This window comes from Oryctolagus cuniculus, chromosome 5 (genome assembly GCF_051225735.1).
Source record: "Oryctolagus cuniculus isolate XC-2025 breed Fujian yellow rabbit chromosome 5, ASM5122573v1, whole genome shotgun sequence".
In the NCBI taxonomy this organism is placed as follows: domain Eukaryota; kingdom Metazoa; phylum Chordata; class Mammalia; order Lagomorpha; family Leporidae; genus Oryctolagus; species Oryctolagus cuniculus.
Genome location: NC_142871.1, coordinates 33,834,733 through 33,861,550, shown reverse-complemented (window position 1 = coordinate 33,861,550; position 26,818 = coordinate 33,834,733). Strand labels below are relative to the sequence as shown.

Here is a 26,818-nt window from a genome sequence, read left to right as displayed (position 1 = left end):
GCAACTGGTGGGAGGGCAGCTACTTGATTAATGGGAGCCATGGAAGCTGCTTGCCAAGAGAAGATGATTGAAGGAAGTCTTGATTGATGGGAAGGAGCTGGATAGGCAAAGATCTGAAGGGGGAGATTCTCACAGCAAGAATGGAGGACCTGCGTGGTGGTGGGGGGGGAACAAGCATGGGGAATGTCGGGAAAGACAAGGAGGTGGGTGGGGCCGAGAATGTCAGTGAAGGCAAGGACAGGAGCCCGTAGGAGAGGAGGTCGAAGGCAAGCAAGGTGACATCACGAGATCACAAGCTTTGTGGGCTCTGGAGGCGCTTGCAATTTATTCTCTGTATCATGAAAAGATAATAGAAGGTTTTAAGCTGCAGGGGGATGCGATCGGATTTACATTTTAAAAGGATCATTCTGGCAGCTGGAAAATAGAAAGGAAAAAAATGAGTGGGAACAGAGTGGAGAGTTAAGAGAATGTTCTGGAAGTCCAGATAAGTGACAGTAGCTTGGACCAGGGCGGCAGCAATGAGGAAAGAGACTATGGGATCTGTCAGATTAAACAGATTCTCTCAGGAGCATGGAGCTCCCAAAGTGTAAGAGACTGGCACCGATGCAGTGGAGAAGAGACGGTGTTTGGGATACGTGTTAAAGACAGAATCGGCGGGAAGGTGGGAGGGTGAGAGGTGGGGTTTAGGGCAAGAACAAGGATGAGCCCTAGATTTTTGGCCCAAGCCACAGAGCAGATAGTAACTGTATTCCCTGGAAGGACACATAAGCTCCAGGGAGAGCCTGGGTTCCTGGGGGGAGGGGAGGAGGAAGTCGAGATGCTGGTGCTCACACGAGAGGTCCTTAGCAAGCCTCTCAGTCAACTGAATACGGCGTGTAGTAGCCTCCAGCAATGGTTCTTGACATCTCAAAGCTTTGTGCATGTAGGACAAGTAAATCCATAGCTAAATGGCTTTCTCATCACATCTGTATTGGGCCTTCACGATATACACGACAATCCTAGAAAACAGAAAGCTTCTAATTATGCTGGGTTTCGGACCAAGGCTCACTGTCCACATTAAACAGCGGTATGTCTGGCTTGGTGAATGTCCAAACACATGATGGTTTCATTTGCACAAGTGCCCTGTACCTTGTCGGGGAGGAAGACATGATAAAATGACTTGAGGGTTTTACTGAATTTCCATTACTCGCGCCAAAAATGCATGGGTGATACCAAGACCCCTGGAAAGACGACTTTGGAGGCAAGGCGAGAAGGACAGCATCACACAGCGAGTGCCAGCTGTGCAGGTGCTTCCCTCATCCTATTCCTGTGGGGGATGAGCTTCTCCACCGTATGGTGAGCGACTGAGGTTCTGGGTGAGTACACCCCAAGAACGCACAGATCCTTCAGAAAAGCAAAGCAGTTTGCACCGCTTGGAACTCATCACTCAACTACGTAATCAGCTGCTGCACTTATTTTACCTTAAACCTATTTATTGCCCTGAATTGGCCAACTCATTTGGTCCATGTCCCTTTTCCCATTGACATTTTAAAGACACCACCCCCACAGTCTCCTCCACCCCAGAGGAAGGCTCCCTGGGCAAACTCAATCCAGCCTGATTCTGGGGCTGGGAAGTCCACAGCCCAGATCCCCAGGTCAGCAATCCCTGGCCTGAACACAGAGTTCACCTCACGCGCTCTCACCTCCATTTCTCAGTCACAAAGTTTGTCCCTCGCATCTCTCTAAGCCATCAAAACACTTGGGTAAATGGTTCACTTGGTGGTTTTTTTTTTTTTTTTTTCTGACAGGCAGAGTGGACAGTGAGAGAGAGAGACAGAGAGAAAGGTCTTCCTTTGCCGTTGGTTCACCCTCCAATGGCCGCCGCGGCCAGTGCGTCACGCTGTTCCGATGGCAGGAGTCAGGTACTTATCCTGGTCTCCCATGGGGTGCAGGGCCCAAGCGCTTGGGCCATCCTCCACTGCACTCCCTGGCCACAGCAGAGAGCTGGCCTGGAAGAGGGGCAACTGGGACAGAATCCGGCGCCCCGACCGGGACTAGAACCCGGTGTGCCGGCGCCGCAAGGCGGAGGATTAGCCTAGTGAGCCACGGCGCCGGCCTCACTTGGTGCTTATTTTAATGATTGAATTAGCTATATCATAAAATTGCCTGTCTATTGATCCAGAAATATTTTCTTTTTTCTTTAAAGATTTATTTATTTGTTTGAAAGGCAGAGAGAGACAGAGAGAATGAGATATCTTCCATCTGCTGGTTCACTTCCAAATGGCTAGAACGGCTGGGGCTGAGTCAGGCTAAAGCCAGGTCTCCCACATGGCTGGCAGAGGCCCAAGCACTTGGGACATAGTTTGTTGCCTTCCCAGGCACATTAGCGGGGAGTTGGATAGGAAGCAGGGCAGTTGGCACTCCAGTATGGGCTGCTGATTCCCAAGCAATGGCTTAACCTGCTGTACCACAACACCTGCCCCCAGAAACCCTTTCTACCACTTCCTCTAGGAATGATAGGAGAGAAATAATTACAAGTATAATTACGAAAATAACATTATAAGTTCTATTTTTCTCCATACACTCACAAAAATCCTGTTGGGAGGCATCATTACTGCTCAGATGATTTTACTGATGAAGAAATACAGGCTCAGAGGCGGGTGTTTGGTGAAGCCGTTCAGGTGCCACTTGGGATGCCCACACCCCACGTTGGAGTGACCAGTGTGAGTCCTGGCTCTCCCACTTCTGATGCCAGCTGCCCAGTAATGTGCACCCTGGGATGCAGCAGGTGAAAGCTCAAGTAATTTTATCCCTGCCACCCACGCGGGAGCCCCAGGTGGATTCCAGTGTCCCGGTCTCAGCCTCGCCTAACCCTGGCTGTTGCAAGCATTTGGGGAGTGAGCCAGTAGATGGATGCGCTCGCTCTCTCTTTCCCTCTCTCCCTCCCTCTCTCTCTGTCTCTCTCTCTCTTTCATTCTTGCTGTCATTCTTACTCTCACACTCCCTTTCAAATAAAATGAAACTTTACACATTTTTAAAACAGTTTAAGATAGAGATTCAAAAGGCTACCTGACAGCCAATATGACCTGAGTTAGGTCAGTACAGATCCCCATCTCATTCCCCTCTGCTTTCCTTCTATGGAAGTTCTAAGTCTTTGGCTTAAGTCTTTATTCTCTGCTTAAATGAAATGTCCTTTGGAGAAAAGCCTTCTAAGCATCAGTGCCAAAAAATACTAAACAAAAGCAGGCATTTGCTGTCTAGCTGATCTGCTCTAGTGTTCTTAACCCTTTGGATGCTGTGGCCTTGAAGGATCTGCTGAAACTACGGCACTCAACAAACATCTGTTATACAATGCCAGGAGACTCCCTGAAGCTCATCACAGACTCCACATAGAGAAAGCTGCTCTAGGCCATTTTGGATATTTCTAACTCATGTGTGAATGCACTGGGGATACTTTTCAGGAGAGAACACAATTTACTGCAAAGGAGACATTGGGATGGTAAGAAGGGACAGGACAACTTTGTGGATCAAGGAATAGAGAAGCATGGAGCAGCAAAATCAGTCATTTTGCCTGTGGCTGGTACCTGATGAGAGGTGTGAAACCCAGGGCCAGCGCCATGGCACAGTAGGTTAATCCTCCGCCTGCTGTGCCTGCATCCCATATGGGCGCCGGTTCTAGTCCCAGCTGCTCCTATTCCGACCCAGCTCTCTGCTGTGGCCTGGGAAAGCAGTGGAGGATGGCCCAAGTGCTTGGGCCCCTGCACCCACGTGGGAGTCCCAGAAGAAGCTCCTGGCTCCTGGCTTTGAATCAGCACAGTTCTGGCTGTTGTGGCCTTCTGGGGAGTGAACCATTGATGGAACTCTTCTCTCTGTGTCTCTCCCTCTCACTGTCTATAACTCTACCTCCAAATAAATAAATAAATTTTTTTTAAAAAAAAAGTGTGAAACCCAAGCAGAGGAGCTTGCTCAACAGAAACCGTGAGTGCACGAGATCACTGGTCGACGCTGGGGTCAGATAGGCAGTCAACAGAACAATGCGGGGTACCAAGCCTCCTGCAACTGAAATGGGGCCGGATGGACCTTGTCACTCCTGGGCTTCACCCTGTGATGAAACGGATCCCGCTTGACAGGGCCACAGGGAGGGGGCGGGCCCCGGAGGACATACCTGGTTGGCAAAGCTGGACCTGACGGTTTCCGGAATGCACTCCTCCAGGTTGGCGTCCTCAAAGATGACAGCGGGATTCTTGCCCCCCAGCTCCAGGGAGAGCTTCTTGCAGTGGGGAGCACTCAGCTGGGTGATGCGCTCAGCTGTGGGCTGGCTCCCAGTGAAGGAGATCACGGGCACCTCTGGGTGGGCCACCAGGGCCTCACCTACCCTGGGCCCTGTTCCAAACACAATATTGACCACACCTGGAGGAACACCTGCATAGGAAATAGTATTAGTGCCGGCAGTTCTCCTCACTGCAATGCGGACTGCAGGTGACGTGGAGCGGCTGCAGGTGTATGTGGGGGAAGCTCTCGGGGGGTTTGACAGAACTTTTATGGCTGTCTCTAGTTTAACAGCAAAGACTACAGAGTCACCCCCTGCCTATAGGCCCCAACAAGTGGAATTTCTCTGAGTGTTTTGTTCTGGAGCAAGGCAGGTAAGAGTACACCCTAGGTAATTCATTCCACAGTACCTACAAGGCCTTGGGGGCCAAGAACGCAGGGCAAGACCAGAGGGGCAGCAGCGCCCTGCTCCGATGTGGTATCCAGGAGTCACAGCGTGGGATGAAATACATACATAAATGCCGCACAGGCACAGAGAAGAGATGGACTAACTTGGCTCACAGGAGTGGGGGAAGGCTCCCCAGGGAGGCTGTTTTGAGTTGGAAGTCCAGAGCCCCATGATAGGGGCAGAACCACTACTCTCTAAAACCGGCCTCCCAGGACCGACGTCAACCAAGAACAGGAGCCCTGCTCTTTGAACACCAGAACCTCCTGCCCTGCGCCCAGATGTATTGGCTTGTGCTTTCTGCAAGCACTCATCCACGTCCAGGATGAGAAGGGATGCCAGCGAAGGCACAGTGGTGTCTGGTTTCTGTTCTCCATTGTATCCCCGGTGCCACAGCCTAATTTGGTCCAAAGAACTCTGGTAAAGGCTCACGTTCGTTGGGTGCGTCCTGTGGGCCAGCCATCGCCAGCAGTCCTGTCCCCTCTCTCGCCCTCACAGCACCCTCTCAGATAGGAAGTACTGTCACTATCTCTTCACCCACGGGTACACTGAGGCAGAGTAAGATTGAAAAACAGTCAGCAGGCTAAGAAGTAATTGTTAAGTAAAGGAAAAATTTGAACTGATGCTCAGTGTACGGTATCCCTGCTAGAACTGGATTGGAAACTTGGGAAGCTGTATGTGGTGTCCAAAGAGAAACTCATGTGCACAATCGTGTTGTGTCTACAGGGCTGCTAGGTTTGCCAGCTGATTTCTGTCTCTCTTCCTCCAGGCTGGCATTGCAATGGGGCCAGAAATCCTGCCACGTGTCAGCTTTTGGAATTGTATCTCTGCTCCTGGCTAAGCCCCACTGAGACCTACCTAGGGTGCATGTTTTTACTTCAAGAAAAGGTGCCCAGAAAAGAGAGGGGGAGATGGACTCTTCCCAGCACCCACCGTGTGGACATGGAAGTGGTCAGCAGTAGCTTCCCTGTGGACTGAGAGGCAGTAAGTGCAGAAGAGGCTGACAGACAGAGGACGGCCAGTCCGCCCCCAGCTCGCAGCTACCATCCCCACCCTGGCCTAGGGAACAGTCAGCTGAGGGACCTAAAGCAAGGGCCTTCCCACAGGTCACCTGCTGGGGCTGCCTGCCTGCTACCTCCGCACACCACCACGGGGTCAGGCGGGGCAAAGTCAGGAATGTACACAGGGGGGCGGAGGGGGGGGGGGGTAACCATCAAACTACGACCAGAAAGAGGACCGGAAGCCAACACGAAATCCTTGATGTGCTGGTAGGAGGCCATATTCGATCAGCTTTCCCAAATCTGGGACAACTGAGGGATTGCCTCATTCAAGAGTCTTAAAAAAAAAATGGGTTGTGTCCTGTTGAAGTGAAATGGACACTATGAGAAACGGTGACTTGATCAGCACAGCCCTGACTGTTAATGAACAACTTAATACATTATCCCTCTTAGTATTTTTTTGTTTGTTCTACTTAATATGACTGGTTTAATTCTGTAATTAATACACAGTTATTCTTAAGTGTTGAAAATTAACTGAAATGTGATCCCTGTTAAACATAAGAGTGGGAACAAGAGAGGGAAGAGATGTACAATTTGGGACATGCTCAAGCTGACTTGCCCCAAATGGTAGAGTTAGAAACATACCAGGGGACTCCAATTCAATCCCATCAAGGTGGCATGTACCAACGCCATCTCACTAGTCCAAGTGACCAATTTCAGTTCACAATTGATCATAATGAAAGGACTAAGAGTCAAAGGGAGCACATAAACAAGTCTAGTACCTGCTAACACTAACTGATAGAATAAATAAAGGGGAGAGTGATCCAACATGGGAAGCGAGATACTCAGCAGACTCATAGAATGGCAGATGTCCTAAACAGCACTCTGGCCTCAGAATCAACCCTAAAGGCACTCCGATCTGGCTGAAAAGCCCATGAGAGTATTTCAGGCATGGAAAGCCAAGACACTCTGGCAAAAAAAAAAAAAAAAAAAAAAAACACAACCACCTAAATGAAAGATCTCTGTGAGTGAGTTCCCAGTGGAAAGAACAGGTCTTCAAAGAAGGAGGTACCTTTCTCTGAAGGGAGGAGAGAACCTCCACTTTGACTATGACCTTGTCTAAGCAAGATAAGAGTCAGAGAACTCAAAAGGCTTCCATAGCCTTGGAAACTCATGACTGGTGCATAGGGAGATTACTAATGCCATAAACAGGAGTGTCAATTTGTAAAGTCAACAACAGGAGTCACTGTGCACTTACTCCTCATGTAGGATCTCTGTCCTTAATGTGCTGTACATTGAGATTTAATGCTATAACGAGTACTCAAACAGTATATTTCACTTTGTGTTTCTATGGGGGTGCAAACTGTTGAAATCTTTACTTAATGTATACTAAACTGATCTTCTGTAAAAAAAAAAAAAAAAAGAAAGAAAGAAATTATTAATTCCCAACTTGACTCTCACTGGGATTAAACATGACAATAGGTCTGATCTGATTTCATCATCATTTAAAAAATCATTGATTATTTTTCACTTTATGTTTCTGTGTGGAAGCAAACAGTTGAAATCTTTACTTAATGTATGCTAAACTGATCTTCTGTATATAAAGAGAATCGAAAATGAATCTTGATGTGAATGGAAGGGGAGAGGGAGTGGGAAAGGGGAGGGTTGGGGGTGGGAGGGACGTGATGGGGGGGAAGCCTTTGTAATCCATAAGCTGTACTTTGGAAATTTATATTCATTAAATAAAAGTTAAAAAAAAAATGGGCTGTGTCTCCTAGGTATTCTACAGCCACAGAAACCGTAGGAGCACCTGGCAATATTGTTATTACATTGAGATTAACCTGTGGTTTAGACAGCCGGTGAGCTTGACTATTGAAGATGCTACCTGGGGCAGGCTACATGTTGTGGTATGACCCAGACACTTCTATGCTACAGCTCTGCTCTCACGGGGCTGCCAGTCAACTCCCCAGGGGTCCGGGACAATCCTGCAGTAGCTCTGTCTTGGCACTGAGGGGAGGAAGCAGTGAGAGGACACTGTGGGTGAAGGAGACTTCTTAAAAGTGGATCAAGGAGTGGCCGGCGCTGTGGTGTGGCGGGTAAGGCTGCTACCTACAGTGCCAGCTTCCCATATGGGCGCTGGTTCAAGACCCGGCTGCTCCACTTCCAATCCGGCTCTCTGCTAAGGCCTGGGAAATCAGTAGATGATGGTCCAAGTCCTTGGGATCCCTGTACCCACATGGGAGACCTGGAAGAAGCTCCTGATTCCTGGCTTCGGATCAGCGCAACTTTCTCTCAATCTGTGTTTCTCCTTCTCTCTCTGTGTAACTCTGCTTTCAAATAAATAAATAAATCTTTTTTTTTTTTTTTGACAGGCAGAGTGGACAGTGAGAGAGATAGAGACAGAGAAAGGTCTCCCTTTGCCGTTGGTTCACCCTCCAATGGCCGCCGCGGCTGGCGCACCGCGCTGATCCGAAGCCAGGAGCCAGGTGCTTCTCCTGGTCTCCCATGCAGGTGCAGGGCCCAAGCACTTGGGCCATCCTCCACTGCACTCCCTGGCCACAGCAGAGAGCTGACCTGGAAGAGGGGCAACCAGGACAGAATCCGGCGCCCCAACCGGGACTAGAACCCGGTGTGCCGGTGCCACAGGCGGAGGATTAGCCTATTTAGCCGCGGCGCCAACATAAATAAATAAATCTTAAAAAAAAAAAAAAAAAAAAAAAAGGATCAAGGCGTCCACACCCAGCAATGCCCCTGGAAGCCGCTTCACTACTGTACAGAAGGTTTCTATTTGATGCAACTCTGCTAAAACCCTGTGTCCCCCTCACCCCACACCCGCCGTTACCTGCTTTGTTCAGAAGTCTGCACAGCATCCAGGCAGTCACGGATGTCAGCTCGCTGGGCTTGGCTATCACCGTGTTCCCGGCAGCAATGGCCGGGGCTATCTTCCAGGTCAGCAGGTAGAGCGGCAAATTCCAAGGACTGATGAGACCAGCTGAGGGTTGAGAACAGAAGAAGCGTTGTCCAGGAAGCCACGCCCCTCGGAGGCAGACAGGCCCAAGGGGCTATTAATGCAGTACCTTTTCAAGTTGCATTTGTAGGTAACTTCTAAAAAACATTATAAATGGAGTGGGTACTGGGTTCAGCGGTTAATTCAGCATTGGGTTGCCTTCATCCCATGTCAGAATGCCCCGGTTCAAATCCTAGCTTTGCTTCTAATTCTAGCTTTCTGCTAATGCCCACCCTGGGAGTCAGCAAAGCCTGATTTCTTGGGTCCTTCCCACCCAGATTGCGTGTCTAGCTTCTGGCTTCAGCATGGACCGTCCCTGGCCTTTGTGGGCATTTGAGGGGGTGAGCCAGCAGATAGGAGATTCCTTTCTCCTCCAACCTAACCCCTATCTTTCTTTCTCTTTGCAATAAACAGAAATCTTTAAAAACATATTTGCACAACTGTACTTTTTAAAGCACAGTAATATCAACACAATTCACTCATTTTTAGATGGCTTACAATTATAACCATGAACAGCACAACGTAAGGTCCAGGACTAAAAGGTCCCTCACTATTCCGTTCCAGGATGTGATACATTTTGAGATTCATTAGCTGAATTTTGCTGTTTAAAAAGCATATCAAAAAATAAAGTAAAATAAAAAATGTATCGGGGCCAACATCACAACATAACAGGTTAAGCCACCGCCTGAGGCACTGGCATCCCATTCAGGTGCCTCTTCGAGTCCCGAATGCTCTACTTCCCATCCAGCTCCCTGCTAATGGCCTAGGAAAGCAGCAGCAGATGGCCCAAATCCTTGGACTCCTGCACTCATGTGGGAGATCCAGATGAGGCCCCTGGCTCTTGGCTTCAGTCTGGCCCAGCCCTGGCCTTTGCAGCTATTTGGGGAGTGAACCAGTGGATGGAATATTCTCTCTCTCTCCCTCTCTCTCTCTGACTTTGCCTTTCAAATAAATAATTAAATCTTTAAAAATAATAAACTAATGAAAGATGTATCCCTCCACCTTATTACGCTGTCCAGCTGCTATTTCTTCTATCAAGTTTCTCCACCTGTTTCTAATCTTTTGTGAATTGGGACATAAAATTCCTAGCTATACAGGATAAGTCGTAAAATGGGAGCACAAATGTTCTGCACGTTCCTGGTAGGGCTCTCCTCTCCACAAGGCCAGAGAGTTCTGATGTCCACACTGTGCTGTCCACCTAGACTACTCAGAAGATTTTCTTCAAAGATGTTTAAATTTACTTTTATTTCTTTGAAAGGCAGAGTAACAGAGAGAGAGGAGAGAGAAAGAGATCTTCCACCCACTGATTCACTCCCCAGATTTCTGGTCAGACCAAAACCAGAAACCTGGAACTCCATCCACATGTCTCCTGTGGGTGGCAGGGGCCCAAGTACTTGAGCCATCACCCGCAGCCTGCTAGGGTGCATTAGCGAGCAGGAAGCCGGACTGGAAGGCAGAGGTGGGATTCAATCCCAGGCACTCTAACACAGGATGTGGGCATCCCACATGGTGGCTTAACCCACTGTGCCACAATGCCTGTCCCAGTAAACATTTTTTTTTAGAAGATTAATGTGGGTGCATTAGCAGGAGGCTGGAGCAGAAGCAGAGGTGGGACTCTCTCCCAGGCACTCAGATAAGGGATGCGAGTGCCCCAAGGGTGGCTCAGCCCACTGCATCACAATGCCCAGCCCCAGAAGATTTTCAAGTAGCAATCCTCTGTCGACTCCCACCTGTCAGGGTTACCAGCATCTAGAGTGTGACTCCCTGCAATCGTCTGAAACTGCCCGGGTTTCCAATCATAAAACACACAAATATAAAATCTACCTTATGAACAAGGAAATGGATTTGGCTCATTTGATACTCTGCCCTCAAGCCTGTGCTATGAAAATAAGTATATAATTTAGATTACTAATTTCCCATTGAAAAAAACTGTTCTTCAGGGGAGATTAGAGGATTTTTGTGGCATAACAAATCAGCATACTTTTTCAGACAGAAGTTAGAGGTTTCTCTAATGTTCTTGAAAATATGATTTCCGAAGAGCTCAAAGAATCCATGCAATAAAATGTCTCATTTTCCTCCCTTTTAACTTAACATTCACAAGAAGTAACAAGCAAGAGCAGGCTGATTGTTTCTTATCAGGGCAAACAGTGACATCAAGTGGACAGTTCTAGTCATTGCATATATATTTATCAGTTTCCCCAAAGAGACAAATGACTAAGGGAAGTGAATCATTCTGTCGAGCCATATTTACCATGTGCCTGGCATTACTTTAAGGCCCTACACTTACTAATTTATTTAATTCATATCAATGTATATATAACTATGATTGAACTTTTATTCCATCTTTTCAGATAAGCACATAGAAACAACCACTACACTCTCTGGAAATAGATTATTTTTTAATTATATAAGAGTGCTTCAAAATGTGTGTAGAAAATGGAATTAACATATACATTCAATATGTCCCAAAATTTGAAACCCATGAATTCAAGGGGTCTTCAAAAAGTTCATGGAAAATGTATACTATGAAAAAAACAATGCATGGATGTCAGCACTTTTTGACTCAAAATAAGCTTATGTGGTAATACCATTTTTCCATGAAATTTTTGAAGCACTCTCAAAGTAGGAAAAACGTCCTGGAATGAATGTACTCTGCGCATGATCTTCCAAGATCATGCTCTAGGAGTAAATAGGGAATGTGACCCAAAGAAGACAAACAGGCATTTGAGGCTGACAAAGCCTCAGTTAAAGCAGAAAAACTCGGCTCCTTCCCTGTCCTTCGTCTGCTCCTGGAGCTCCATTCCGTAGAATCTCCGTCTATCTGCACCTACCGATGCCCACCGGGGTGCGCACGGTGTAGTGCAGGCAGTCCACGTGGTCCATGTGCGTGCACTCGGCGGTGTGGTGCAGGCTAGAGGAGGCGAAGAACCGGAAGTTCTGCACCGACCGTGGAATGTCCATGGTTCTAGCCAAGGTGACGGTTTTCCCTGGAAGAAGGCGGCCCCATTATTGTGGGTGTATTTCACCTCCGTCCACCTGCTTTCTGCCACACGTACCCCAGTGTAGCCCGGGCCAGCCTGCATCACACACACACACTGATCATGTATAACATATAATAACATACATTTATATAAACTCATATAAAATATAATGGCATTTACAAGAATAGATAGTAATGTCTATGAAGTTATAGGAATCCCCTGGCTTCCGCCTGGCCTAGCTCGGGCCGCTGCGGCCATCTGGGAAGTAAACTAGCAGATGAGAGAGCTCTCTGTCTCCACCTCTTGTCCACTCCGCTTTCAGATCAATAAATCTTTCTAAAAAAGGGGGCCGGGGTTCCAACCTAAGGACAATAATCTTCGCTTGGTGGAGTGAGCGCTTCATAGAATTCACCACGAATTTGCCGATGCTACCGCGTCACCGACACAGTCACCAGGCTTCGGGCATGCGACAGAGGGGGGAAATACTGGCTGGATTTGCCCATCTGTCTCTCTCTCTCTCTCTCTCTCTCTCTCACACACACACACACACACACACCACTTTACAGACACGTGGTGTGTACTGCGTGTCCTCCAGGCACACAGCTGCGCTCCTCCTGCTCGCCCCTCAGCTGCCACGCGCGTCCCAGCTCCCAGGAGGAGACTGAAATGAGCTGAGCTCAGGGCACGCGCTGAGGGGTCCTGCGTCCCATCTAGGGCGCTGAAGAGGCGAGAGCGCACCTGATCGAGTGGAAGGAGGCCGGGTAGGGCCGGCAGCTGCCTGCTGTGTCACAGCTTTTGTAAGCGTCGCCTGAGAAGGCACCTGCACCAAGCCCGGCTCTGCTAGAGAAAGATCGCGCGCACAGGGCTCTCACCTTGGTCTCTGGATTCCGCCCGCGCCAGCTCCTCCAGGGACTGCTCCAGCAAATCCGCCACCTGGTTCAGCACCCTAGCGCGCTCCTGTGGACTCCGGGAGGACCAGCCAGGAAAGGCCCCTCTCGCAGCCTCCACGGCGGCCTCGATCTAGAGGAGCAAAGAGAGGGAGTGCTGCTGCTTCTTGAAGGGCCGGAGGAATCCGGAAGCCACAGGTCCCTACACACCTGAAGATTTTTTCTGCCTGATTGCAGTTATTCAGCATGGCCCCGAGCTGAGATCCCCACACAGTAGAAGACACAGATGTGTACGCCCATGGCCAAAGAGGGTGCTGCGGTTTGCAGGGCACGGGCCCTCCCCAGGCTAGGGCAGGAGTGCTGTAGCCCTGAGGTTATGTGCATGCTATTAAGAGGGGGAGAGGGAATCTGGGGGGGGGGGGGGCTTTGTAGAGAAGTGGTTAGAGCAGATTAGGTCGAGAGGGTGGAGCCCAGCATTCAGAGAAGCCACACAGCCCCAGGAGCTCCTGTCTCCCACCCTGTGCTGCCTGCCCCGCCTCAGGACCCTGGCAGCCAGGCCATGGCCCGATGGGGGCCCTCATCTCTGCACATCCAGAAGCATGAGCCAGAGTAAGCCTCTCTCCTTTATACAGTAGCCTGCCTCGGCTATTTTGTTCAATTAACAAAAAGCTAATACACAACAACACAGAGAAGCACTCTGTTTCAGCAAAGGTACCTAGAACGTGGCAGTCAGACAAACAGAAAAACAACTGTTTGGATCTTAATGGCTATGCATTTTCACTACTTCCAGACAGTCATTTTTGAATATTGTAGGAGAGAGGACATTTACCCATTTGGATGACAAATCTGATTCAATATTTATCATCTAATTTTTATATATAAGAGAAAATGCAAAATATCTTATTTAATTTCATACCTTTTAAAATTCTGTATTGAGAGTGTTACTGTGTTATCTTTTTCCACATAATGATTATATATTTTTTAATTTTAATTTTTAATTAGTTTTTAACAGATTCAATGTGATTTGTAGATAGAATTCTAAGAACTTAATGATTTTATCTCTTTCTCCCTCCATTCCCCTTCCCTCCCACTCTTTCTCCCTTTTCAGTTTTTGAGATAACATTATAAAATTGCTTAATTTTAAAATTTCTCAATACTTCACCAAATAAGAAGTTTAAAAAGTAAAAAGCAAAAGACTCTAGTGGGAATATAGACAATCAGCTGGATCCAATAAGACAAATCTCGCATGTTCTCCCTAATATGTGGGAGCTAAACTTTAAAATGCAAACAAAAAGAAAGAAGAAAGAAATGCATGTGTGTTTCAGTATTACTGCAAATACAGTTTTGCAAAACTTTGTCTTATACCTTTTTCAAACCAATGGTTAAGAATGCTAAACTAGACCAGCACCGCAGCTCACTAGGCTAATCCTCCACCTGCAGCGCCAGCACCCCAGGTTCTAGTCCTGGTTGGGGCGCCGGATTCTGTCCCAGTTGCTCCTCTTCCAGTCCAGCTCTCTGCTGTGGCCCGGGAGGGCAGTGAAGGATGTCCCAAGTCCTTGGGCCCTGCACCCGCTTGGGAGACCAGGAGGAAGCACCTGGCTCCTGGCTTCGGATAGGCGCAGTGCGCCGGCCATAGCGGCCATTTGGGGGTGAACCAATGGAAAAGGAAGACCTTTCTTTCTGTCTCTCTCTCTCTCTCTCTCACTAACTCTGCCAGTTAAAAAAAAATGAATGCTAAACTACTGTAGTTTTAATGATTTGTAATTAAGATGTATGTGGCTGCAATGGTTATTTTTCCATTCAATTATTGTTAACAGCCGTTGGCTATGCTCATTTTACAGATAGTGCAACTGGGGCCCAAGAAACTTAAGTCACTCTCCTGAGTCACGCAGATAATCAGCGTCAGAATCAGGATTCAAACCCAGAGCTCTTGGCCCTTGAGAGGAGTGGTTCACCTGTTATGACAGAACCACATCCTTGGCCCCTGCCGAGCTCCACCTAATCAAAGAGGCCTCTGGGAGAAGAGGGGGAAGAGGGGTCGGTGGTGGCTGAGCACAAATCCTGGAGGCCTAGTTTTGGAGCTGCTTGCAACAGGCAACAATACTCAATACCTGGAGAGCCATGGGCAGGGCCAACTCACTGCCCAGATGTGACGCAGGCACAGTGAATTTTCCCAGTGTCGGCTTTCTCCTCTCTCTGGCGGTGGCTAAGCAATGGTTTCCCAGAGGTGGCTCATCCCTGCCAAGTCTGCCACGTGCGCCCAGAGTAGACAGTCACTCGCATCTCTCTTGCACCGCTGGGCCAGGCTCAGGCGCGCGCTGCTTTTCCACGCGCCCTGGGGCAGCCCCCTGCAGCCTTCTCCAGTCGCCTGCTCTGACAGCACCCAGCCCCTGAGTCCCTGCTGGCCCTCTCACGTGAGGCCAGACCCACACAGCTCCTTGTTTTCCTCCTCATGGACCAAAGCCACGTTCAGCCGAGCTGAAGTAAGGTGTAAGATGACGCTCATCTTAATTAGAAATTCCTGGAGACACAGTGGCTTCACCTGCAAACCAGAAACTCGGCTTCACAGCCAGGATGTGGGAAGAGATGGGGGCTTTGGTGATCCCACTGTGAGCTGCAGCCATGGGGAGCCCCCCTGCAGCCAGCAAGAGGAGCGTTCATTCCTACCACCGTCAACGTATGTGTAGGACCCTTGTGCTACTTGGGAAATTCAAGTCCATTCACCTCCCCTAAGTTGTTTTCGGTTATGTGTCTTGGTCTGTATAGAGTATATATATATATATACACACACACATATATATATATAAATCTACTATATACAATAATACTAGTATAAGCTAATATTCTCTAAGCATTTATTATATGCCAGGCACCAGAGGCCTCACATGTGTTAGTCTGTTTCATCCCCAGAGCACTGTGAATTAGGTGTTACAATTATCACCCCCATTTTATAGATGAGGAGACTGAGACACAAAGAGCTTCAGCTCTAACTCAAGGTCACAGACACCAAGCTGTGAAAGCTGGGCTTTGAAGCCAGGCAGGCTGACTCGAAGTTGTGCTTATGATTGCAATGCTGTAATGCAAATGTGCCAAAACACACACACACACACACACACACACACCTGTGTGCATGCATGCCCGTCGATCCGGGCATCAGAGATGAAAGAGTTAGCACACCGTCCTCTGTAAAGTCAGCATGGTGACAAAGTCTAATTTCTAGGTTGCTATAGCTGAAACTCAGGATAAGCCCTGTTGAAGGCTCAGTGAGCTGAATGTGAAGCGCCTCACCAGCGCGGAGTAAGTGGCAGTTCCTGTTAGCACCAGCAGCCATTTCTTCGCAAGTGACTTTTTGGACAGTTGGCCATGTGGTTTGGTGATCAAAACTGGAACTAATTAATGGGACACGATAGGCTCTCAGCGAGTTGGATTGCGGGCAGTGGGCAGCACCTCTGACTGCGTTAGCAGGTGCATCCGAACTCATCCTGTAACCTGCAAAGGCATGATGCTGTGGGTGCAGACAAGATTTCTCTGGAATCTGCCAGATTCATCATTTCTTACCTCACTTTGGAAGACATTCTGGGGTATGGAGAAATGAAATATGCAAAGCTGGATTTTCCACATTTTAGGTCATGTGAAGCAAACAAAATTGCAGGTTTACAGTTTAACCAATGAATTAAGCAATGTTTGCAAACTTTAACCCAAAGTCTAAAGGTTTTTTTTTTTTAATGCAAGACAGGCCTGAAATATTAACCATCCAGAAAAAAACTATTCTTATGGAAACTTTGCTTATAATATATATTTACATATGATGGCTACAATTACATTTTAAATAATTTTTTTTTGTGCCTTAAAAAGACTAAATTGAACCCAGTAGACATTAGATGACAATACCTACATCAGCTGTGCTGACTGTCCCTGTTATATTTGCATGCTCTGCGCAACAAAGGAGAACTAATCAAAACTATTTCAAGTATTTGACAAAATTCCCCAAATAAAATTAATTCTCCATTACCATTAAGCACTTTGAGTAAGAAAAATATGCTGTTAAATATAAATCCCAAAACCTATGGGAATTTGATTTTGAGTTTTGTCACTCAAATGACTGATTTTATTTTACTAGATATTTTGAAAACATGAGGAATCATTAGAGAACAATCTACAACTAAGCCCTAGGGGTTTTTAGTCTGTTTTCTTTTTAGAGAACTGTGTTACTTCTATCAGGGAATGTCAGGATTGCCCCCGCCCCCCCCCCCAAAAAAAAAAAAAGAAAGAAAACTACATATCCAGACTTGTGTTAGGCTGGTTAGAAAATCAACTTTCTTTCGGGCAGAATAGCCCAACATTTGGTCTACCACCTATACCCGGTTACACGACGAACTTTCGTAGAACCACAGTCTTCCTTCTGTTGATGTTTAACAATTCTGGACCTTCCTCCACCTCCCTTTGCCTTCAGAAATTAGTTTCCCCACAATATTCCAGTGTCTTAAATATTAAATTCGGTTGCCTCTGAGGGAATATACTCACCTCTTCTTTGCCACTGTTGGGTACTTTGCAATACACCTCTCCAGTCGATGGGTCATAAGAATCTATGTAAGACTTGCAAGGTACAAATGTTCCGCCTATGAAGTTTTCCAGTACCAAAGGTGCCTCTGTCGCAGCCATCGTAAGGAAAAACTCTGCCTTCCCCTTTCCCCTCAGTCACCCAGCTGCCCCCACTTCTGAGTTCCTCTCCTCTCTTCTGGTCTTTATATCCTTGTTTGTCACTCAGTGGAAGTGGGAGGAGACCTGCCACTCTCAGTTTCCCAGTCTCCAAACTCAGAACCAAGGGAGCCCTCAAATATGCGTCAGGCTTCCAAGACTTTATGGAAAATAAGCAATAAGGTGCTGAACTGACACCCACTTATAGCACACAGCCCCTTAGACTCTTCAAAAGGCTTCTGTGTGCATGATTTTATTGCTCAAATACTGATCAAATACCAGGCCTTGAGGCAAGTCCTTTTCATTAGTTTACTCATTTGCTCCACAAAACAATCTTATATGAAGCAAATATCATTGCTTCCCTCTTTAATTTTTATACTTTAATTGCTATACAACACGTGCACTTACTTGTTGGATAAAGTATTATAATTCAACACATGTATATATCATATAATGATCAAATCAGGGTAATTTGCATTTCTATCTCAAATATTATCATTTCTTTGTGATGAGAATTGTCAAAATCTTTTCCAATTATTTTGAAATGTATAATTAATTACTACAGCTGCCCTATTGTGCTATAGAACATTAGGACTACGTCTCCCCCTAATTGTGTGTGTGTGTGTTTTAAGATTTACTTATTTATTTGAGAGTTACAGTTACAGGCAGAGAGAAGGAGAGTCAGAGAGAGAGGTCTTCCACCCGCCGGTTCACTTCCCAAATGGCCTCAAAAGCCAGAGCTGGGCTGGTGCAAAGCCAGGAGCCAGGAGCTTCTTCAGGGTCTCCCACGAGGCTGCAGGGGCACGAGGACTTGGGCCATCTTCTACTGCTTTCCCAGGTGCATTAGCCAAGAGCTGCATCGAAAGTAGAGCAGCAGGGTCTGGACCAGGTCTTGAATAGGCACCCCTGTAGGATGTGAACAGTGCAGGCACAGGCTTAACTTTCTACACCAAAACACTGGAATCTACTCAACAGTGTCTGAATCTATCTCTTTATGATAAATCCACTTCTTCATTGAGCCTGGCGGGGCCACAGGAGCCGGGAAACCTTTCTTTTCCAAACAGGGTGCTATTGTTTGCTCCTTATGTTCCTACACAACTCGTGTTGAAATGTAACACCCAATGCACTCGTGGTATCAAGAAGCAGGGGATTTAGGAGGTGAACTATGAGGGGCCATGAGGGTCCTGCTGCGTGGATGCAGTCCGTGCCCTCATGAAAGGGCCTCAGGGAACCAGGCCTTCTGTGCGCCACTCCAGCCCTGTGCAGATGCAGCCAGGGGTGCCATCTTCAAAGTGCAGAGCCCTCACCAGCCAGCTGACCTGCCCGCACCCTCCTCTCGGACTTCGCAGCCTCAAGAACCATAATCAATAAATAGTTTATGTAAATGACCTAGTCTAGTTTGGCAGAGCAGCAAAGGGGGTGAGATAGAGCTTTGGATGGGTAGCATTTTCTGCTGTTAATTTTTTTTAAGAGTCCATGGGTGAACAAACTCTTAATCTTGGTACAAACTTTAACCCTTTTCTTTAACCCTGCTACTTCTGTTTTCTGTTTTGGTTGTGAATTTCTGTTCCTCTGTAGGAGATTTGACTTTTCTCCTTGACCCATTTCAGGATGTTAGCCATGGGTATTCTGCAGTTTTCATTGCCGTGTAATTAGATGCGGATTTCTTTTTATCTGCCAAACTTGGAATATATTGTGCTGCTTTTACTTGTACATTCACGTCTTTCATGATTGGTTCTGAAAATTTTTCAGCTACTTACACTTTAAATATTGTTGTATACCTCTTCTCTCTGTTCCCACTCTGTCATACTTTAAATTTTCTACAAGGCTTCTCATTCTAATCAACATGAATTCTCTTCATATCTTTCTCTCTGTGTCCTGTATCCTGGGTAACAGGATCCTGATCCTGTTTCAAATCCTGTTTCAAATCACTTATTTTTTCTTTTAGGTGTACCTGATCTGTTTAATACCAGTTTTATAGTTTCAATTATTGATTTTTCACTTTTAAACATTGCATGGGTTGATTTTAAAGCATGTCTGGGGAGCAAACATTCAGGCTAGTGGTTAAGATGTCTGTGACCCATATCCGGGTACCTGTGTTCAATTACCAGCGCTGGTTCTTGACTCCAGGTTCCTGCCAGCACAGACCCTAGAGGGCAGCAGTGATGGCTCTGGTAGTTAGATCACTGCCACAAAGGTGGAGACCTGGATTAGTTCCAGGCTCCCTGCTCTGGCCCTGGCCCAACACTAGCTGTTGTAGGCCTTTGGGGAATCAATCAGTGGATGGCAGCTCTGTTTGTCTGCTGCTCAATTTTTTTTTTTTTTTTAAGAAATCACAACCTTGGGGAAAACATATAAAATAAGTAAGGAAATGAACTATTGTATGAAAATTGCCTGGCATGAGGTAGAATCCAACTAACTGATCATTTTTTTTTCATTCCTCCACACATTTGTGCCTTTTCTTTCAATCGTGTTTCTATTATTGGCATTTTTTTTGGTAAATTTTAGTTTTGCAGCTTGCGTCCCTCTTTTAAAGAGAAAAATACAGATTTTCATTTACTGTAATAATTGCAATCTTTTGTCTTCATTTGATTAACTGTTTTGTACAAAATAGGTCTCTCTTGTCTTTCACTTTTGTCTTTTGCACTGACATGAATACTTTTATTCGTTCTATTTAGTGGCTCTCCTAAACATTCTTAAAACTTGTTTTATGTGTTATCAGAATAATAAACAAAATAATATACTCCTCTCACAGGCTATCAGTAATTTAATACATTTCCTTTCCTCATATTTTATGTCATATTTGGAGGTATACTTCAATTCACTTATTTCATTCTTTTGTTTTACATTATACTTTACAACTATACAGTTAATTTACTTTTTTTTGTTGTTGTTAAATTTACTTCTATATATTTGAATAGCTTCACTGAGAGAGAAAAAGCAGTTCTGACAGCAAAGAGCTGGCCTGGGAATCCATGGCTATGTCACAATGTTCTGCTGGTTAACAATTCTCAGCTCTGTCACCAGACAAGATTACTCCATGGTCCTGACAAAATGAAACACTGTACTTACGGCCAGTACAGACCAAAACACTCATTTGCAAACCAGAAAAACGGCTACACACTCCCTCTTGTGGCTAACGTGAGTAACTCCAACTTCTTTCCATTCCTCTCTCACATGAACCTGGACGCTAATCCCACAATTACCCCTCTTGCTGACAACACTCACGCCAGAAGAAAGGGTGGCTCACTGGAGCCCTCCTCAGAATTACCTGCTCGGGCTCAGACTGCACAAGCCCCCTTCGCACATCTCCCTGAGAAGCACCGCGTTCCCCAGTGGTGTGCGTGTCTGCTGCGGCATCAGTCATACATTGACGACAGCTGTGTCCTGGAGGTCTTTGCTGACACTAACCAACGATGCTTGCTGCACCACCACCTCCCCAATCCTGAATTGGAATGATCTGAGTATTTTTCCATCCTGCCTCCCCATGCACTCTTTTTTTTTTTTTTTTTTTTTTTTTTTTTTTTTTTTTTTGACAGGCAGAGTGGACAGTGAGAGAGAGAGACAGAGAGGTTTTCCTTTTGCCGTTGGTTCACCCTCCAATGGCCGCTGCGGCCAGCGCACTGGGGCCGGCGCACCGCGCTGATCCGAAGGCAGGAGCCAGGTGCTTGTCCTGGTCTTCCATGGGATGCAGGGCCCAAGCACCTGGGCCATCCTCCACTGCACTCCCTGGCCACAGCAGAGAGCTGGCCTGGAAGAGGAGCAACCGGGACAGAATCTGACACCCCGACCGGGACTAGAACACGGTGTGCTGGCACCGCAAGGTGGAGGATTAGCCTAGTGAGCCGCGGCACCGGCCACCCATGCACTCTTTCGCCTGCTGGGATTCTTAGCCTCCTCTCTCAGCAGCAGCCTAGCTGCATAAATTCATTTAAAATGTATTGTGTGTTAAAATCCCTGGGAGTTAAGAGTTTTACCCGTAGGTACTCGGAGCTATTTTGCTCCTGTATACCTTTGTCTTTAGGAATTCAGTGCTGCAGTACTGCTGGAGGCTGGCTAATCATTTCTGGTGTTTTTTTTTTTTTAATTTATTTTATTTTTTTTTGAAAGACAGCTATGGAGAGAGGTAGAGCCAGAGAGACAGAGAGGTCTTCCATCCACTGGTTCACTCCCCAAAGGACACAACAGCCAGAGCTGAGCCAATCTGAATCCAGGAGCCAGGAGCTTCTTCCAGGTCTTCCATATGGGTACAGGGGCCCAAGGACTTGGGCCATCTTCTACTGCTTTCCCAGGCCACAGCAGAGAGCTGGATCGGAACAGGAGCAGCCGGGTCTCGAATCAGCACCCATATGGGATGCCGGCGCTGCAGGCTGGGACTTTAACCTGCTGAGTCACAGCCCTGACGTTTCTTCAAAGGTTTGTTTTAAATATTTTAAAAGTTTAACAGAGCATGCAGTTATAATCTCTCTGTGACCTTTGCGCACAATAGGGTGCTCTCTCTTCACGAGCTGACCTGGAGTCTGCTGACTCACCTCTGTGCACTCTAAGAATGGGTTTCCAAGGTCGGTTTTCTCTGTCACCAATCCCATTTTGTTCAAGCTTAATCTATTAAGTCTGCAATGAGTACATGAATTTAGCTGTCACGATGTAGGTTCCCATGTAATCTCCCCTAAGCCATTCCAACTGTTTTCTCCACATGGCCAACATTCTTACAGGCACCACACAGCAGGTATCCAAAGAAAACTTCTTCCTGCAGAAAACCTGAAAGAGAAGTCTTGCTTCCATGTGCTCAGAACACTATTCTACTCTTCCTGTACTGCACACTTTTCCACAGGTCGGCACTGTATTTCTTAATCACCTTTGAATAAAAAGAAAAGTCTCCATGCCAAGTGCTGGGAAGCCCTCAACCACCTGTCCACTTGAGTGCTGGAGTTCTTGGCAGCCAACTGATGGCTGCTTTCTTTCCTGCAATGCACACATCTTCGAATCCTTTGGGCTTGGGGGTCATCCTAGTCAAGGAAAGAAAGACTTCAAAATGGGGCAGTGGGCATCGGAAGAAAGACCAGCACAAGCAGTCCTGGGGTTAGCTGGGCTCCTCTCTCCTTTTGGACCCGCCCTCGCCTCAGTGTGGGGCCCTGCTGGTTTGTGCCAGTTCTGATGGCCTTGTGGCACTCAAACCAGTGTGACCTTCTTATCAGAGTTAGATAGGGTCTGTCGTTGGCAGTGAGGCTTTCTGCCAGTGGACACCAAACGCTGCCCAGCTGGATGATTTTGCCGATGGAAAACTTGACCTCCTTTCTCATATACCATCTTCCCGAATTGGCAGGGGAAGGTTATCGACAAGCTGAATCTCTTTGACACAGATAAATATTTTATATAAGGTTTACCAGCACTTACAGAAGTTCCTCCTCACCTGTTTCTCCTGCTTTGTCTTCAAGCTATGTTCTTCCTGGATGCGTTCATGTGGTTAATCCTCCTAAAGTAGGCAGGCATACAGGTTAAAATTGATTAGGTTTGTGAGCTGGAAGACCACGCCTTTGCCACGCCCCTGTGTGACCTCATGCCCCTACCTGGCCACACCTGGGTGCCCACCAGCCAATCTTGTTAATTAACCACACCCCTTTGGAAGCTGGTTAAAAGCCAGACACTGTGTGTCCAGCCTTTCTCTTCGGCCCTGGCCTCTTGCCAGGAGGGGGCTTGCTGTAGCCCTGAGCCTCCAGGGCTCTTGGCCTTCGGGCCACTCCCCTCAGCTTCCTGGCCTAGATGCTCCTCCATGTGGCTGGTTCCTGGTGCTTGGTATGAACCCAGATTTACCTCTCTCTCTCTCTTAAATAAAGCTCTCACTCTCCTATGCATCTTTCTTACTAAATAAAAGCTTAAAATGTACCATGCTGCCTTGTTTATCTGTGCCGGTATTTAAAATTCTTCTCTAAATATTAGGCAAGAACCCTCTCAGGCTTATTAATATTGGGGATTTATTGATAAGTATAAGCTGATATCGTATAGCACCCAAATTCCAGTAGCACACGTGGCATCCCAGATGGCGCTTCTGGGGAGCCTTAAGGGGCCACATTTTGGTGTAGATTTTAGGGGGTCATTCCCGACATCACTCCTTGTACTTCACTGGCCTGGGAAACCCTTTCCCCTCGCTGGACTGTCAGCCCGAGGACAATCTGAGCTCCACAGTTTTTTACTTGCCTGGAATATGGCAGGTGCATAATTAAATAAGGAAGCAAGGGAGTTTTTTTTAATTTATTTATTTGAAAGAGAGTTACAGAGAGAAAAGGAGAGACAGAGAAATAGATCTACCATCTGCTGGTTCACTCGCAAAAATGGGCCAGGCTGAAGCCAGGAGTTTCATCCAGGTCTCTGATGTGGGTGACAGGGGCCAAGTACTTGGCCCATCTTCTGCTGCTTTCCCAGGTGCTTTAGCAGGGAGCTGGGTCTGAAGTGGAGTGGCGGGGACACGAACGGGCCCCCATATGGGATGCTAGTGTCGCAGGCGGTGCCTTAACCCACTATACTGAAAGGAGTCAGATGGGTTAAAAGTCAAGGGATTCCACTGGAATTTGGGATGTAAAATACTTGCTTTCTTCCCCAAAATTTTAAATTTAGCAAGAACACAGCCTGCTCTCCTACCTTTGGAATCTCCAAATTTACCATGAGAATAGCAAGGGAGCTCCTTAAGAGCTCACAGCTTATTGTGAAAACAAGTTATCTACCCCACCCTTAGACAGGACAGAGAACTGTAAATGAGGTCTTTTGATGTTTTTTGTCCGACTGGTAACTGAATGCCAATCTAATCCTCAAGTTTTTTTTTTTTTTTTTCTTCCAAATTGTACTTAAAGCCGGCTGCCACCAGTTCCCTTTGGGTTTTCCTCTCTTGGAAGCCACGTTCCACATCACTCTGGCTGGAGGTCCTTGATTCTAATAAATACTTTTAAATCTCAAAAAAAAAAAAAAAGCCAGTTATTTTGCGGTAATGGAACTCTGGGTGAACTTTATTCTTCCCTATATTTTTTTGTATTCCCCAAATTATCTGAAGTGAATATGATTGTGTTTTAACAAAATCGAAAATACTGATTTGCATTTTCATAGGAGAAAAACACTTCTAGTCTAAAACATCTCTCACGCTAGAGAGGCTCAAATATTATCATAAATTAGTGTGAGAAAAAACACTAACAAATGAAAATGCAATTCTGTACTTTCCAACCCAGGTTAACCCTAGAGGCAACTCTTTGTTAGGAAAATTGCGCAGTCCTATCTATGGTAGGATCTACACCTGACACCATCCTAGGCTGTACCACCCCCCCCCCCCAAGCCATTGCTGGAAGTCAGGTGGCCATGTGGCCCAACCACTGGTGTCAAGCTCCACCCCCATCCTAATGGGATTCGAGGCTCCTACTTCCCTGCCTGCCCCTCCCCACTGAAGTTTTAAAAGGACCTGCTCCTGGACACGTGTCGTTCTCTCCCCTCCTCTCTTCCACTCTGTCTCCTGACATCCATCTCTGTCTCTGTCTCTTCCGCTCTCCCTCTTTTCCTTCTTCGTCCCTTCCCTCCAGACTGTCGGATTTCCCCCACTAAACTCTTTCCCTTACGCCAGTGTTTGGTGTGTTTTGTGGTGGCCTTATACTCTTCATTACAGCCTCAGTACAGTCAAGGGCAGAGGACAAAGTTATCCGTGCACGGACACCACTAAGCTTAAAGGAAGTCAGGACAAGCATGTGAAGCAAAATGACACGAAATGGATGTATTATTAAGTGTAGATGGAAGAGTCAGGCCAAGAAATCAGATCACAACCAAGCTTGGGCATGCCTGCTGTTCTTGTTTTGTTTTGTTTTTCTCCTCCTTTCCTTAAGATTTCCTTTCAAATAAAAGGACGAATGAGAGAGAGGGAGAGAAAGGGAGATACACAGAGTTCTTCCATCTGCTGGTTCACTTTTCCCAAAGGGCCAAACATGGCACTCCATCCAGATTTTCCAGGCGGGTGCAGGGGCCCCAGCACATGGGTCATCATCAGCTGCTTCCCCAGGCGCATCAGCAGGGAGCTGGGTTGGAAGCGGAGCAGCTGGAAGCCCTGCAAGTGGCAGTTTAACTCCTGTGCCACCACGCCAGCCCCTCTTTGTCTCTTGATTAACCCCAGCTTTCCACTGCCAGCGCTCCTCCCATACAGTGGGTCAGCTAAGTGACTTCACTCCTCCCTTCACCAACAGGCAACCGCAAACACAATGTAAACAAAAAGATTGCAGTGTATCACAACTAAATAGAAATGGACATAGACATAGAAATGGACGAACTCATTAATTCCCTCTACTACTATTTGTTGAAGTTCAACTCTTACTTCTGCCATGTCCTTACATAACACACAGAGTGGAACTTTCTTGGTTTTGCTCCTCCTTGTCCCAATCACTTTCCTCTCCCAACAGCACCCTGAATCTCACCGTCTCAGCTAAGTGCTCTGCGGACAGTCACTTCACCAGCAACTGCAGGGGCGTTCCAGGAAAAGCAGCACAATTCAACTGCGGCCAAGAAGGAGCTTTCCTAGTCCAGGACTTCCGGAAAACACACGCTCTTTCCTTTAGCCTGCTCTCCCCTCCCTGGATGGAAGATGTGCGGACAGAATCGCTGTCTCGTTAGGAACTTGGCATTGGAAGGGTTCTGTTGACACTGTGAGCTGTTGAGTCTGCACTGACACAAAGCTAGGGCTTCTTGTCAGGCAAAAACTTTTTTGTTGCTTCCGTCACTTGAAGTTAGGTTTCTGTCACATGTATATGTTCAAGTTCTGATTAATAGAATACATGAGTGAAACACTTATCTCAGCAAGTTCACTCTGAAGTGACAAATACTGCTCAGTGAGGAAGCACACCGTATGGGTATGTGTGTTCACCTGGCGGTCATTCACTGATCGGCACATTAAAGCTGTGCACTCTTCCATATGGGTGATATTCTTTAATTAAGAAGAAATCCTGTTGTGCATGGTAAGCCGTGCATGGTGTGAATAAACCACACCGCTTTCTGATTTTAAAAAAATTATAAAACTCCCTGAGAGTCCCAGGCTCAGCTGCAGACTGAGTCTCCTCCCAAGTTCCCTGCGCCCGGGAGGTAACTCAACAAATACGAAGGCACTGCAAAAGGCTGCTGGGAAATGGAATCAAAAATAAGTTTGTTTTGGTATAAAAAAAATGGAAACCCATGCATAATTTTCTCATGATATGCATTTTCCATGAACTTTGTGAAGACCCTGCACACTTACTAAATATGTAAACCTTGGGGTTTGTTGTTGAAACTTGAAAGAAACACTTGACTCTTAGTCATAGTGCACCGAATCTCTAAGCTTTGTGAGATCTGTGTGCCTCAGATCACGTATGTAATTCTGAAAGTGAGAACTGGGGACACAGTTATGGTTAGGAAAGGCTGAGACCTAAATTGATCTGCTGGTAGGAAAAAAGCAAGAATGCATGTGAAATAGTCAAGAAACAGAACAAACACCCCAGTCAGATGACAAGGGTGGCAGAGTCTCTCATGGACGTCCAAGGAACAAAACACACTGTGCA

At 46.7% G+C, this 26,818-nt stretch overlaps 1 protein-coding gene across 2 annotated transcripts in view; it reads right to left on the bottom strand.

Moving 5' to 3' along the window:
• ALDH8A1 (aldehyde dehydrogenase 8 family member A1) overlaps positions 1 to 17,286 on the bottom strand; it is a 29,049-nt gene extending 11,763 nt beyond the window's left edge. The window contains exons 1-6 of one of the 2 annotated variants that reach the window (XR_016233714.1): positions 17,091 to 17,286; positions 12,552 to 12,699; positions 11,530 to 11,685; positions 8,534 to 8,683; positions 4,145 to 4,401; positions 832 to 998 (exon numbers count right to left, since the gene is read on the bottom strand). Coding sequence is in view for 1 of the 2 variants with exons in the window: in XM_002714833.6 (XP_002714879.1) it covers positions 4,145 to 4,401; positions 8,534 to 8,683; positions 11,530 to 11,685; positions 12,552 to 12,699; positions 17,091 to 17,228 (849 nt within the window). In the remaining variant the exon portion in view is untranslated. The remainder of the gene's footprint in view (positions 1 to 831; positions 999 to 4,144; positions 4,402 to 8,533; positions 8,684 to 11,529; positions 11,686 to 12,551; positions 12,700 to 17,090) is intronic. The other variant, XM_002714833.6, reaches the window with a different exon arrangement.
• Positions 17,287 to 26,818: the final 9,532 nt, after the last annotated feature.